The sequence below is a fragment of the Mirounga leonina genome, unplaced genomic scaffold (genome assembly GCF_011800145.1).
Source record: "Mirounga leonina isolate KUSES-001 unplaced genomic scaffold, KU_Mleo_1.0 Mir_101595, whole genome shotgun sequence".
Classification (NCBI taxonomy): domain Eukaryota; kingdom Metazoa; phylum Chordata; class Mammalia; order Carnivora; family Phocidae; genus Mirounga; species Mirounga leonina.
Window position 1 is genome coordinate 17276324 of NW_023270158.1, and position 16535 is coordinate 17292858.

Here is a 16535-nt window from a genome sequence, read left to right on the forward strand (position 1 = left end):
AAACAGAGTTCTAGGAACACAGAGACTGGAATAATTGAGACCAGCAAATTATTCCAAATGGTAATAATTGCACTGGGTCCTGAGTGAGTAGGACTCTGCCAAAAAACAAGTCAGTGTTCCTCAAGCACTGAGAAGATCCTTTATCACTTGGCTTTGCCAAGCATCTTATAGAATCACAATCTATTTCTCTACAGATAATGAATATGAAGATACCATTTTCCGAATACTAAACATCTCTTTAAAGCATTGTGGTTTTAGACACAAGAGTTTTAAAAAGTTTTTATATGTATCCCTGTTACTGCTACTGAAGAATGACCTCTGGAAGAGAGAACATAATCAATGAGCACAAGAAATACAAGAAATTCTATGTGAAATGTATAAAGACAAGGAATGCAGCACACAAGAGTTCATAACTTGAGTCAAAAAATAGGCTCTGGCATATTCTTCCTATGCATACTTGAGACAATGATTTATTCCCTCTAAATCTCGAGCGCCTCATCTGTAAAAGAAGGTTCTCCTGAGGATGCAATCAGATATGTAAAACACTGAATGCATGCCTGGCACATAGGTGTGGCTACAAAAAGATCTTGAATCTTACACAAGGCCCATCTCACATGTTCAGAAAAGGTGATGTCCTAAAATTGCAGTTCACTCTCATAATTTCTGCTTTGGTCTTAGCTCCTTAATTTTTAGTGGTCATTCTTGGTGTTCGTAATCTAAACTGCTACAATTTACGAATGACCCAACTTTAGTCAAAGTCAGTAGGGAATATATACTCCAGGAACACTATAGTAACTAAGTTACTCATCTCTCTCTTTGACTAAGCAGTGGCTTTGTTGGAAAAAAAGGGAAAGAGTTGGACAAAAATTGATTAATGAGAAAATGTTTTGGGAACATGGAGGGATAGAACAAGCAGGTATTGGCAATGATGTAAAACTTCTACTTTTATGTTAGCAGAATTCAGGAAGCCAAAGTGAGATATTAGCAAAATTAGAGTTCATAAAATAATAAAAGAGTAGGGGAAGGAGATAACTCTAGACTTAGCTACCCGTTTTACATATTTCTTAGGGCTGCTTAAAAAACAAAACAAAATACACTTCGTCTGAGAAAACACTGAAGACTGTTAGTTCTCTTCAAATATCCATTCTCCTGCTTTTCTGTAAGAGTACACTTTTTGGCAGAGCACATAGCATTCAGGAATAAACGTAACATTTCCCATCCTCCCTTACAGCTTGGGTGTGGTCATGTGACTGACTTCTGGCCAATGGGGTATAAGCAAAACATTGCAGCTCCCAGGAAACTTCATTAAAAGACAATTAGTATGCACACTTTGCCACTTCTCCCCGCCTTCTCCCATCTTGTTTCTTGGAATATAGATGTGGTGGGAGCTCCATTTTGCAACATGTGAAGGAGGGCCTACCATGTAAGGATAGCTGGGTGGAAAGCAAGAATGAGCAGAGAAATTATACCTGCCTTGACTGCATACTCCTACATTTTTAAGGAGAAAAAAAAAAATATGCTTCTATCTTAGTGAAGACAAAACAAACTCTAATTGATAAAGAGACTTTCTGGAAAGATTACATTTAGCATGGTTTTGCTTTCTTTCAAAACTCTCTATTCCATTTAGAGGGAAAAATGTATATTTAGAGAAGGGAAACTTGTGATATGACAAAGCCAAGAAACATACAAGGAGTAAAGTTAAATAGTGGCATTATTTCCAAAATGAGGCTAGTCCTATAGGCATAAAATTGGTTCCTATATGAGAAACTTTTCCCTTTGACTATAATGAAAATATGAGTTTATTTAGATAACAAACAAGCCAACTATAGCCCCTGTACACGGAAGAAATAGAATCATCTATGGTGAAGAACGGAAATGTGTGTTTACAGCTATCCTGGGAAACAAAAATGTTCAATTACTTTGAGAAAAAGATGCAGGATATTGATCTATGGTTAACTCTAAGATTATATGAATTTTATATCTAGTCAATTTCTTATTTGAAGCAAGTTTTAAACTAACCTCTATGTGAACTGTAAAGATTTATAAGAATCTGAAAATGTTGAAGATATAAGGCAAATGATCCTGTATGAAATGGCTATCATAAAAAGCAAATCACTCTGCAACTCTGCAGTGCTTTGAAATAGCAAAAGGAACATACAGAAGATAAGCTGATAGGTAGAAACAAACTTGCATTTAATGCATTTCAAAAAGCCCTTTCCTTAAATAAATACAACAGATCCCTTCCATTCAATTCCTTCGCCAACTGTTGTCAACAGTGAAGAATTCAGAAGAAATTATAAGTAAGCAAGGAAATATTACACTGTATGTTAACTAACTGGAAATTAAAAGATTTAAAAAAAAGGAAATCTACATCAAGGGCTAGTTTAGGTATCTGACTCAAATGGTACACAGTACTGAATGATTCATGTTTTAAACAGAGTTTAAAAATAACAATTATAAAATAAGGGTATTGTTTGTTGATAACTGGTTTGTTTTAATGAGACTCGTAAGTAGGCAGTACATGGATATTAAATACTTCCGAACACCAACTATCCGGGATTAATCTTTTGTGGCTTAAAGCTTTGCCTCTGGTGGTAAAACCTCCATGTAATTGGCATCAGCAGTCAAGTCATACACTTCATTTCGGGCTGTTGTGTGGAAACAAAACCTCCTCTATTTGGCCTACAATTGCCCTCTCGGTGGTGTGCAATGTGCAACAACTGGCCGGTGAAAGATATTCACAATACGTAGGGATTAGTTAAGACTCTGCAGAGCCTGGGAAGAAATATAAACACTCGAACAGAGCAGCACAAAAGAGAAGGTGATGTGCAGGAGGGGGCAGCCCCTAAACTGAAATACACAAGAGAGAACAGATAGGGCAGAGGAGACAGTGTAGAGGTGAAGTGTGCTGGACAGTGACTACAGAAAATGACAGGGCAGGAAGAAAGTTGCCTTTCTTAAAGTTCTGATGATTTATTTCTGGCATATATGAAATGTCAGTGCTGTCAAAGTATAGTTTCAGCATCATCATTATCATCAAAGAGTATTTATTAACCACATGTGCTGTACTGGGCATTGTACAAGCAAGCAAAATTGACATGATTTCTGATATCCAGGACCCAATAAAATAAATCAGAACAATCAATGTAGACAAATGGAGGAGAGCAGATAGCAAACAAGATACTTAACTGGGGAAGCTTGAAGGTTAACAGTAAACTTTAAAATACTTAAAAAATATTTCTGAAATCCTTAGGCAAATTGGCAAACGTGGCTGCGTGTCTATGAATAAGAATATTTCCTGATACATCTGGAGAGAGAAATAATGTGCTATTCTCTTCACATAGATAACCAAGTTTTAAAAATGAATTCTATCAAATCAATGACTTAATAAATAAGGATTTTCTTTAAAAAAGATCTTGATGTGAAGAACCAAAACAGAAGGCTTCCCCATACATCATGATCTCAACAGTGATAAAAAAGTGGGCCACAAATAGAAAATTTCACTTCTTCAATTTAACACATCTTCCTCTATATCAGTCCCATGAATGAATGCATGAGAATCGTTTCCCTGGTCAGTGCAACACTGATTCTGGAGTGAGATATAAAAAGACTTTCTCATGTTCGGGGCTTTTTTTTTTTTTTTTTTTTTTAACCTCTCCTTAATTCTCCCAAGTTCAAAAACTAACAGTAGAATCATGTATTGGCATGTATGCATATACGTGAGGGGAGAGGGGGAATATGAAGATCCAATCTTGCATGAAAATCTTTACATTTAGTAGAGACTAATTCTAAGGCCGCAGCGTTAATCTTTCCTGAGTCGTCAGGATCCTGCATGTGCTTATCATGTATCTTCCCAACTACATATGGCTCTGTGACAAATAGAAGAGGCTGCTAATGCTGCAATAGCTGAATGTCTCATTTAGGAACAAACAATTCTGGAAAAGCTCCCAGATTATGCATCTGTCCCTCTAGCTTCCCCTTTAGAGGATAAAATTGTATGGTGATGACATGAGGATTAGTATATTATTCTTTCCCTCTGTGAGGAGTGTGGGGTTATTTCCCTCACCTTGACATGAGAGAAAAATATTTACTGAATGTCTCAGTAGAAAAATTACAAGTGAGATAGAAAATGCTTATGAGAAAGTTGCGTTAGGAGTGGGCTTGCAGAATTACAGGCTCATTCCCTGGAGTCTGAATACAGAGATGATTAAGGCACTTTCTCTTCAAATCAGATTTCTTTGGTTTCTATTCCTGTTTTCCCCCCTTTCATTTCTTTCATTGTCTCGTTTTCCTTCATGCAGTACAAATGGCAGCAAGAGTCTGTGAGTGCTTTAATATTGTGGGCTTGGCACTAAGGGAATTAAACAAAGGAGAAATCCCTAGGGAAGCATCTTCCTGCTCTCTGTCTCCGAGCATCCTATCGACATGTGGCCCTCTGGTCCCAGCATGATGGTGGTATCTTTGGAAAAACTTTCTCTAGAGCGGTAGTGCCCACATAATTATCTGAGAGTAGGTACCAGTCAATTATAAAGTGTTAAGGGGTCCATGGTGAAATGCCAAAAGTACAAAAATGTAATATGCTCTTCTGTAAGATACACCTTTTTTTTTTTAATTTTGAGGTTAAGCCCTTCTTGTACTTAAAAAAGAATTCAATGTATTATTTTAAGTGTAAAATTCATTCAAGTATAGCATACACAGAGAAAACTGTACAAATCACAAGTACATAGCTTCATAAACTTTCTTAACAGAAACATATCAATGCAAACCACATCCAGATCAAGAGATTTGCCCTTGTTAATCACTACTCTTCACAACGGTAACCATATCTGACCTTTAACCCCCCAATATGCTCATTTTTTGAGTTTTATATAAATGGACTCATATAATATGTATTCTTTTGCATCCGGCTTCTTTCCTGTAGCACTATCTTCCTATTTCTTATTTTCTGAAATACCACTGGTAAAGGCATTTGATTTTTCTAAATGTCCTCACCCTGCTTTCCCCATTTTTTGACACTTCATTTTGCTCTAAAAATTTAGTATTGTAACAATCACTACTCTTACTCTCATGTCCTCTTTACATCAGATCTAAAGCTCAGAATCACCTTGAATTTAACCACTTACATGTATGGGTGAGCCATCCCAAAGTATCTGACTAAATGGGATTCCAAAGAGGAATAGTGATTTTTTTTTTAAAAAAAATTTTTTTTTAAAAAATCACTTACTTGATGTCAGATAAGAACTGTGTTGCTACACAATAATGCCATCTTATGGCTGTACAGCAATGTGTAGCCTAGAAACTGCTTTCATTTTTCTTATCTCATTTGAACTGTGCTATCATCCTCTTAGGCTTGGGGAGTAACTTCCTGAAAATGGGGCAAATTCATTAACCATTTGAGGAATAGTAAAGCTGGTATCAGAAAGAAAGTAAAGGCAACAGAGTGTCTGGCACTCCTCAAGTGTTTGTTGAAAGAAAGAATGGACTATGTTTCTCTAATACTAGGTGGATCTTAGGTTAATTCTCTCTTTATTTTCACATGTTTCCTGTAGGTGTCTTTTAGAAGCAGTGAGTACCCACCAAGAATTAGATAAAAACAGAATTTAGCAGCAATGTTAAGTTCCCCAAAACTTAAATATTTATTTTACATATTTGTATATCTATCCATATACATGGATCAGTACATAGATACACAGGATTCATGAATTAAATGTTCATTGTGTTTACTATTTGTGTTCCCACAGGGGAAAAAAAAAAGCCACTCTTAGTATTTTGGAGATTTGCAACTTTACTGAGACACATGATGAAATTCTGTTTGCGGGAAGACAAGGTATGAAAGCAGGTCTCTTAGATAATGAGTGAGCAGTCACAAAGCGATCTGGCTTTTAATTCTCTACTTGCCCTCACCTAACAAGTAATGTCTTTTTTAATTTATGACATTTAATAAAGGTGAGTTTTGCCATTGTAGCATTCATGAATTTGGTGATTAATGATGGTCTCAGAATCTATGCTTTAGGAATGCCAAGAGTCTAATGCATTTTCTCGTATCTGTAACTTATTGTGAGTATACACTATGCAAACCTATTAGAGCTAAATATTTTGGTAAAATGGAAATATGCAGATGTGCTATTTAATATATGTTTGGGTAAGTCATTCAACATCTTTGTAATTTAGTCTCCCCTGTAAAACAGTGCAGCAGGACAAAATCATTAAGGTCATTTCTAGCTGTAAAAATTTATTTATTATTAATTATTAATTATCAACAATAGTTTGGATTATTGTTCCACAAATAGTCACTCTTCTTCCCCTTCCACTGTAGGAAGAGACTACTTTGCCACTCTCTTGGTGTCAGGCTTGCTCTGGCCAGTGGAATGGGAGTGAATTTAATGTGGACCCAGGCCATAAGTGGCCCATAATACAAGGGAGGTTATGTCTCATCCACGCTCTGGTGATCTGTCATGAGAAGACAATGGCACTGACCCTGCATTTTAAGCTCAGGAAAAAGATAAACGTAGCCGACCTTAACCTGACACATATCCCGGAGCCTACCTCAGCTAACCCACAGCTTGAAATAGCTGCCCAGTTAAGCCCAGCCTCGGTCAGCCAAACCACAGACAACTTAAAGACCCAAGACCATGAAAATAAATGCTTGTTGTTTTAAGTCACTGGGTTCTGGAGTACAGCTTCATACCACCGTATTATGGTAATAGCTGACTAATAGCCGGCCATAGATGAATCATGTATGAGAAAAATACCAATATAGCCATTCTTACTGGCTCAAAGGTATTTTGGTAGAACAGAGTTTGGAGAGGTTGTAGGACAGCCAGGGACTGATAAGCCATGAGGCTGAACAAAAGAACAAATGTCATGTGAAGGCCTTATATGCCCAATTAAGGAATCTGGAGTTAATTCTAAGGAGAATGAGATAATGGTACTGAAGTTCTTACACTTTAGAAAAACAACTCTGGATGAAAGATAATTGGGAACAAAATGCGGATGATCATTAGAATTAATGGAGATTTCTGCTATACGTATCCGTTTAGAAACCTACTATAGTAAATAAAGAACTAAAATAGAAGTAGGGATATTTAGAGATGGACAGAGTTAAGAGGGAGGTTCCCTGTAATTATTAAAAATGATTTCATTTTCTTTGAGAATAACAAAGAACACTGTCTTGAGACTACAATCTTTATTTTTTATTTGTTTAAATTATGCTAAGTGAAATAAGTCAAGCAGAGAAAGTCAATTATCATATGGTTTCACTTATTCGTGGAACATAAGGAATAGCATGGAGGACATTAGGAGAAGGAAGGGAAGAATGAAGTGGGGGGAATTGGAGGGAGAGATGAACCATGAGAGACTATGGACTCTGAGAAACAAACTGAGGGTTTTAGGGGGGAGAGGGGTGGGGGATGAGTTATCCCAGTGATGGGTATTAAGGAGGGCACGTATCGCAGGGAGCACTAGTATTATACGCAAACAATGAATCATGGAACACTACCTCAAAAACTAATGATGTACTGTATGGTGAGACTACAGTCTTTAAAACAAATTGTTTTAAATAATTAGAACTCCATTACTTTTAACCTAAAATAGGAAAATAAAACAATATTCTAGCTTTTGTGATGTGAGGCTAAAGAATATATGTGACTTTTTGAAAACGTGGTCACAAGCTATATATGTTAAATAAGGCAAACCCTGAAAAATTATTTTAAATCAACTTAACAAATTCCTCATAGCAAAAAAGAGTAGGGGAACTGCAAAATGTTATGTATCACCTTCAAAATAATAGAAGTAGTAAGTGAAAATCAACTTTTCGCTGATAGCTTATATTTCAAACATATCAATCTAATTATCAATCTGCTATAAATATATAGGGCACAGATTTGACCAAAGATACACATTTTATACTGTACAGTTATTTAAGCCACCTCAATTAAATGACAAAACCTATTTGGCATTATGCGAAATTTTAGAAGGTAAGATAGTACTCCAACATAATGCTCACCCCAGTACAGAATAATTTCTAGAATTCAGCTCATTAGTCTGTTCACCATTATTTGTTCTCACTCCACTTACCTTTTTCCAATGATAGTAATACTTCTCCCTTTCTTCCTCCCTACCTTTCCAGGGAACACTGAAATGAACTCCATGGTTCTCTGAAAACAGGTATAGTAATTTAGGAAAATAAAAGTGTTACCTACCCTTGTCGGTCCTTGTACATTTTGTTAATTCTTTCCCATTGGACATCGAGCTGTGAGAGAGCTTCCTGGAGCTTTGCCCTTTCTGCAGGGGTGGCACTGTGCAATGCTGCTGTCTTCTTTTTGTGAATGATTTCAATCCGACCTGAGATTTGTTGCAAGCTGTCTTTTATGTTCTGCAATATAGAAAATTTGAAATACATCAGAAATGAATCAGCTGTCTATGGAAAGAGAAAAAAAAAGGAAATTTATAAACCTCAGAAATAAGAAATAGCCTTACAATTCTTTTTTTTAATATTTCAAGTTTTTATTTAAATTCTAGTTAGTTAACGTATTATGTAATATTTGCTTTAAGAGTAGAATTTAGAGATTCATCAGTTGCATATAACACTCAGTGCTCACCAAAGCAAGTGCCCTCTTTAATCCCCCATCACCCCTGACCCACCTTCAGCTCACCCCCGACCCACCTCCCCTCCAACAACCCTCAGTTTGTTCTCTATAGTTGAGTCTCTCTTTTTTATTTTATTTTATTATGTTATGTTAATCACCATACATTACATCATTAGTTTTTGATGTAGTGTTCCATGATTCATTGTTTGCGTATAACACCCAGTGCTCCATTCAGTACGTGCCCTCTTTAATACCCATCACCGGGCTAACCCATCCCCCCACACCCCTCCCCTCTAGAACCCTCAGTTTGTTTCTCAGAGTCCATAGTCTCTCATGGTTCGTCTCCCCCTCCGATCCCCCCCACCTTCGTTTTTCCCTTCCTGCTATCTTCTTCTTTTCTTTTTTTAACATATAATGTATTATTTGTCTCAGAGGTACAGGTCTGTGATTCAACAGTCTTACACAATTCACAGCTCTCACCATAGCACATACCCTCCCCAATGTCTATCACCCAGCCACCCCATCCCTCCCACCCCCCACCACTCCAGCAACCCTCAGTTTGTTTCCTGAGATTAAGAAATGGTTTGCCTTCCTCTCTCTTTTTTTCTTTCCCCATGTTTGTTTCTTCCATATGAGTAAAACATGGTATCTTTCTCTGACTGACTTATTTCACTTAGCATAATACCCTCTAGCTCCATCCACATCATTGCAAATGACAAGACTTCATTATTTTTTGTGGCTGAGTAGTATTACATTGTGTGTGTGTGTGTGTGTGTATGTGTGTCTGTGTATCACCTCTTCTTTATCCATTCATCAGTCGATGGACATTTGGGCTGGTTCCATAATTTGGCTATTGTTGATCAGTCCAGCAATTCTTAATTACTGACTTATTAAAATCATCATCCCTGAATCCCAGTGATTTCAATATGTTCAGATTCATTGGGTAATTCATGGTCCTCATCTCAATATGGCTGATGACTCTCTTCACCTTAAAACTCTATCTTCATTTGGCTTCTGTATCCTGAACTCTTCTGGTTTTTCTTCCACCTTCTTGTCCACTGCTCCCTCAGTCTTTACTGAATCTTCCTCGGACTGATCTCTTAGTACTGGAGTGCTCTAGCTTAGTTTTGACACTTTTTTCCTTCTCTCTCCATACTCCCTATTTGGTCCCATGACTCCAAATACTGTCTATACAGTGATGATTCCCAAACTTATATTTCCAGCCCTAACCTCAACTCGCAAACCAGATTCACAAATTCAACTGCTTTCTTGACACTTGGATGTCCCATGGGCATCTCAAACTTAATATGACCCCAACCAAATTCTGAACTGCATCCCCTTATCGCTCTCTTCCAGTGGTTTTTCCCATTTCAGTAAACGGCATATCAAATAATAGTTATTCAGGCTGACAACTTTAGAGTCACCCTTTACCTTTCTTTTTGAAGTATTCAAGTTGTTAGACAATGCTGTTGGCTCTACTTCCAGAACAAGTCCAGAATTTGACCACTTCTCATTACCTCCCTTGCTATAGCTTTGATATATTCCATCATTATATCTCATCTGGATTATTGCAATGGCTACCTAAATCATCCCCCTGCTTCCAGTCTTACCCCTCTCCTAGTCAATTCTCCATACAAGAGCCAAAAAGTTTTTTTCAAAACATAAATCAGGTCATATTTCTACTCTGTTCAAAATCCTCCAATGGCTCCTCATCAAGCCCATCATCTTTACTATGGCATACAAAGTTCTAAATGACTTGGTTGTATGTTGGTTGTATGTTGTCTACCATTCTGATCTTATCTTTTCTTAGTCTCCTCTGAGTCCAGAATGTTTCAGCCTCATTAACCTTTTTGTGTTCCTCAAGAATGCCAAGCATTCTCTTGCTTCCAGGTTTCTTCTGTACTTGCTGTTCTCTCTGCCAAAAATATTCTTTCACTCCAAGACATTTATATGACTAGTTCCCTCACTTCTTTCTTATCTAAGAAGAGCCTTCTCTACCATTCTATTTTAAATAGCAGCCCTAACCATTCTGTATTCCCTGTATTCTTCATTTTTCTTCATGACATTTATGACTAACATTAAATTATATATCTACCAGTCTCTCTACACTACTAGACTAGACCCTATAAGTACAGGAAATGTTATCTGTCTTACTCTCTATTGGGTTTTCAGAACTTAAACCTATGCCTGGCACATGGTAGGTTACTCAATGCATTTTGCTGAATAAATGAATAAGCTACTGTATCCTATAATTCCAAAATTTTTATCTATATTATATTTAAGGGAAAAAAATCACAAACCACAAGTTTGTTATGTAATACACATCTTTAATAATATTGATTTTCAAAAAAATGCTAAAAAGTATATATTTGGCTAATCTTACTAGTATGAAATTGGTTATTTTGCTCATCTGAATTGTTATAGACAAGTCAACTGAGCAAACATTTATTGAGTTCTTCCATGTACCAGGATCAATAAAAAGGAAGCAAAGGTAGGTGAAGCACAGTTTTATTTGCTTGTTTATAAGAAATTTGAAATGGACCTTACTGTGGTAGTTAGAGAGGGTGTGGTTTGGAGAAATAATAGTGTAGAAGCCCCAGCTAGATGACAAGAAAGAATTTGATGAGCATTCTAAGTCTATTCTTTTCTGGAAGTTCAAGAGAGGAATGAATCATATACCATATTTGGTCACACATTGAGGAAAGAGCTCATGAAGGAAGTGCAATTTGGAGTGTACATAGCTGAGTAAAGTGGGAAGGGCATTATGCTTACTAGGTAACACATATGCAAAGATAGGGAAGATAAGCAGTCATATTTGGCTGACTTTTTGGAAATGTAGAGGGTTAGGAGAAGATGGGTCAGGAAACAGAGGCTAGAGATGTTTAATAATGTGCTTTAGAGATTCTGAATGTAAGTCAGAAGCCAATGGGAAACCATGATTCATATAGTAATTGTGATGGAAAATTTCAAATACATACAAAAGCAAGAAAGGAGTACACATAGCCCCCTTGAACTTACTGTCCAGTTCCAATTCTTATAAAGCCATGGGCAACCTTGTTTCATTATACTCCCACACATTCACCTCCTTAAATTGATTATTTTGAAACAAACTGATATAATATTTTATCCATGACTACTTCAGCCTGTTTCCAATATATATGAATGCTTTTCAAGGAAAGTACACATAATACCATTATCCCACCTACAAAATTAAAAACAAAACCATCAATGTAATTAAGTATCCAGTTGGTATTCATATCTGAGTTGGAATGAGAAAGTTGGTTAGGAAGAAAACTTGGCAGAACTCAGTGATTGTGCATTGAGTGAAGAAGAGGAAAGACTCAAATTACTCCCAGGTTTCTGGCCTGGGCACCTGGATGAATAGTGGTGTCACTGAGTAAAAGGATTTCAGATAGATAAACAGGTTCTGTGTGTGTGTAAGTGATGAGTTCAGTTTTGCATATGATCATATTGAGAAGCCTTTGGAGCATCAGACTGTAGATATCCAATGGGCAGCTGGCATCAGATTTTGCAAAGAGAAATGAGATGACGACTACTGTTGGGCCATACATCTTTTCACATTTCTTTTCCTTTGTTCTCTCCCTCTCTTTCTCTTCTCTTTTTTTTAGAGAGAGAGAGAGAGCACGCACATGCAAGTTGGGGGAAGGTAGGGGCAGAGGGAGAGGGAGAGGGAGAGGGAGAGGGAGAAAGAGAATCTTAACTAGACTCCATGCCCAGCGTGGAGCCCAATGTAGGGCTGGATCTCACGACCCTGAGAATCATGACCTGGGCCAAAATCCAGATCAGACGCTTAACGGTCTAAGCCACCCAGGTGCTCCTCTTTTCCCATTTCTGCATGGTCTGAGCTTTCTGAGCAAAGAGCACTGGCATCTGGGTTAAAGGATGACTGAATAGCAAACGTACCTTAAGTGTTCAGGCTAGTGCAATGCACCGGAAAGACCTGGAAACACTTTTCCCAGATCTGTTTGCTTATGTGCCAATTTACAGTCTGAGGATAAGAGACCTAGACCCTTCCCTCTCTCTGGAGAGGATCTGTTCACCCCCTAGAGCAAAGGTCTCTGTTTCTGTCTCACTTTTTCTGTCAGACATGCCAGCTGCCTTGCATAAGTTCTGTTATCCATAAATTTGGGGACTCCCTCCCTTACTGCAAGCCCTGCATACACAGATAAATACGCAGCTCTCACTGCATTGTCCCATGGGGGTTGGGGGCATGTGCACTGGTGCTAAGATGCTCTTGAGTAATTAATGATGTGTTCTCTGATCCATACATCTTGGGTTTCCTGTCAGAATAAATATAAATATAAAACCTTAATAAGTACCAATAAAAGGAATATTTTTTCCTACTTTCAGACAAAACTGGGGAGGATTTTAACCATGTATGAGATGGAGACTAGGCCAGATAGTGAAGGGCTACTGCTGAGCCTACACCTTTCCAGGAGGCAGTCTCAAGCAAACTCTAAAAGTCACATAGGGCATCAGGAAAGAGGTTTTGGGTAGATCTTAGGAGGTCTTCCTGCCTCATTCTAAGACTTCATGGCTGTGGTGCATGAAGACCTGACTTGCTGGAGGACAAAGCTATAGAAGCAAGTGAGGATATAGAGAATATCAGTTGTAAGGGGTAAAAGTTAGTGCTTCTGTTAGGACCCTAAAAAAAAGCAGCTGTGTTCCCTGGAAAAGACCAGGTAAACACAATGGTTATGGGTGATATGAATGGATTTCAGAGAGAGAAAGAGAGAGAGACAGAGAAAGAGACAGAGAGAGGGAGGGAAGGGGATTGTTTCTAAAATTCCAAGGTGTTCTCTTCAAGTTTGTGTACATCTTACAATAGGGAGGCTTCATTTTTTTTTTTTTAAGCAACTCAGTTGAAGTCTGTGGTAAGAATACTTATCTGACAGGTCATGTATTACCATGTGAGTGGAAGATGGGCATACCAACATAGAAATAAACTATGAGATTATTTATCTGGAGGAAAGAAGGTTAAAATTATGTTTTACCAGCATTACATACAGAATTGCTAGTCACTGGAATAACACCCCTAGATGTCATTTAATTGCACAAGAGATGGTCAAATTGCTCAGAGAACTTTGTTAGAATAAAAGAGTGAGAAGAAAGGTTGGCTAAGGATGAGCCTCCATGGAAAGGAACAGCTGAGGAAGGAGATGAATATGCCCGAAGAGTAATTGTCATCAGACCTAGGAGGAGAGCCAGGAGAGTAAAGTATTTCAAAACCAAGAGAAGGAAGAGCATCAGGAAGGAGGGAGGGAGCGTCCAACAAGCCAAGTGCAGCTGGGAACAGGAGTGAAAAGGAAACTTGACAATTCAGGAGGTCACTGGTGATCTTATCTGGAGCAATCCCACCATCTTCGAAGTGTGAAAATATAAATCTGGACAGAGCAGACAGTCTTGCACTGTCATCCTCTTTCACTACAAAATTGAAAATGGCTTAGTACTACACTGCAGTTCACTTTATTTGACATAAAACACTTCATTATTGGGGTGCCTGGGTGGCTCAGTCATTAAGCGTCTGCCTTTGGCTCAGGTCATGATCCCAGGGTCCTGGGATCGAGCCCCACATCGGGCTCCCTGCTCGGCGGGAAGCCTGCTTCTCCCTCTCCCACTCCCCTGCTTGTGTTCCTGCTCTCGCTAACTCTGTCAAATAAATAAATAAAATCTTAAAAAAAAAAAAAAAAAACACTTCGTTATTGAGGAAAGGTTTACTACTAATAAAAACAAAACCGATAATGCAACAGAAATTTTAAAAAGACAGAATGGATCTGGTATATGTTATCAATGCCCTAGAAGTCACTGTAGTCAAACATTCATCTTACATGCTTTCTTTCCTTTTATTCACCTGGCAAAATTCCATTACTATCTTCTGAGAGCTCTGAGCCTGCAGCCTTGGGTAGAATGGTTAGGGCTATCCTGCTAGCCTGATTAGGTCAGGTGCTAAGAAAAGGTGCCAAGGTGACTTCTTTGCTGTTTCTGTGAACTCGACTGATCTGGGCTGCCTGATTTCATCACCACTTGCTCTGGCTCAACTCCTGATGATGTAAGTCATGGACTCCATTTTAGTGTGGCTGCCAGCCTAAGGGCAACGATCCAGAACTCTGACAATCCCTGCATTTGATACCAAAAGCCAGGTGACAGACAGGCTGATTACTTAAATTTACAGTGAGGCAACCAGCCACATTTGCCTGTACATTGGGAGCCCACCCACTTAAAATAAATAGCTGTGATCTCCAAGGGGGATAAAATTTAAGAGAAGGGAAGGAGGATCTTTCCCACCAGAATAAAAGTAATCTGTTTATGGCTTTGATGTGGGACATGTGTATGTGCACGCAGACACACACACACACACACACAATAGGTAAATCTATTCTCCCTCTGAGGCTTTGAGCTTGCAAAACTTCCTGATTTTAAGCCAAATCTCTGGAGAGCTCCCAGTCCTCTAGAAAGTGGTAGAATTGCTCAGAATCGAGTTGTGAACAGTTTCAGCAATGCTGGGCAGCATGTTGCAAAGGCAGGAAAACTTTCTATCTTAAATGAGAAAAGCAAAAAGCAAAAACTGGGGCAGGGGATGTCACACTCCCTGGATATCTAGATAATAGCTCCTTGGTGTATTCTCAGACAATGTTGTCAAAATTGGCTGGAGTGCAGGAAATCCTTTTTAAAGTCCCTACACATGCTCTTGTCCCTGAGGCACAGCACAAAGAAAAATGGAATATGCACCAAAGAAAATTCTGTAGCAGTTTCCACAGTTTAAAGCCAGAGATGAGATCTTTTATAGCTTTTTACTATTCTAGTTTGTCTAGAAATAAGTGATCTTTATAGTTTCTGACCCTCTAAAAATGAAACCATAGTCCCTGTAGTTGCTATGGTGATAGAAAAATCCCTAGGATCACTATAGAATATATTATTTTCATTTATATCCCTGAATAGTTCCTTATATTACCTGAAAATATGATGGCAAAATCACGAAGTAGCCACTTTTTAGTCAATTTTTCTCTTAATTTTGACATGCCCCTCTGACTTGACCTCGCCGTGCTGTCAGTTGGGTAAGATGTGTGTTAGTCACTATCCCTGCGAAAGGAAACTTTAATTTCTGGAAGGCATTTGTACATTACCAGCATTACATACAGAATTGCTAGTCCTTAATATTTTAAAATAGCGTCCTTGCAACTCAGCTTCATGGAATCAAGTCAGTTAAATAAGACCCTTATTTATACACTGCTAATAGAGAAAAATTAGATAGCAAAATAACTTTCACAACTGGAAGATGAAGTCCAGCTATGTAAAATCAGGAAAAACAGAAGATTATGAACTGGGGCGCCTGGGTGGCTCAGTTGGTTAAGCATCTGCCTTCAGCTCAGGTCATGATCCCGGGGTTCTGGGACCGAGCCCCAAGTCGGGCTCCCTGCTCAGCGGGAAGCCGGCTTCTCCCTCTCCTCCCTGCTCGTGCTCATTATCTTTGTCTCTCTCTCTCTCAAATAAATAAATAAAATTAAAAAAAGAAGATTGTGCACTGTTATAAGTCAGATTTCTAATTGAAAAGCTGGTGATTTAAATAAGAGTCCCTTGATAACACAGACAGGAAAAGCCTGAACTTGGAGATAAATGATATTTAAAAACATGAGTCTCCCTTTAGAGAGAACTGGTTTTTAAAAGGGATTCATAACACAAACAATTTGAACCTAAAAGTACTTTATTTATTCAAGTCCTGGGTAATAAGTACTTCAATGGGCTAAAAAGAGAAACTAGACACTACAGACCATTGATCTAGGGACCCAAACAGGGGACCTTTTTGCCAATGAATCAGGTTGAGATAAAAAGTCTCAAGTAACTCTTCTCTATGCTCTCTTCTCTATCATAAGGGACAAATTTCTGCTGCTCAGTTTTTCTTCTATTTAATGTAAAGCAGCAACTACT

General features: G+C 38.1%; 1 protein-coding gene across 9 annotated transcripts in view; it reads right to left on the reverse strand.

Moving 5' to 3' along the window:
- Positions 1–16535, reverse strand: part of DMD (dystrophin) — a 1717438-nt gene that overhangs the window by 1123200 nt on the left and 577703 nt on the right. For all 9 annotated transcript variants that reach the window (XM_035001266.1, XM_035001277.1, XM_035001248.1 and 6 more), the window contains one exon: positions 8202–8374. In XM_035001266.1, the coding sequence (XP_034857157.1) occupies positions 8202–8374 (173 nt within the window). The remainder of the gene's footprint in view (positions 1–8201; positions 8375–16535) is intronic.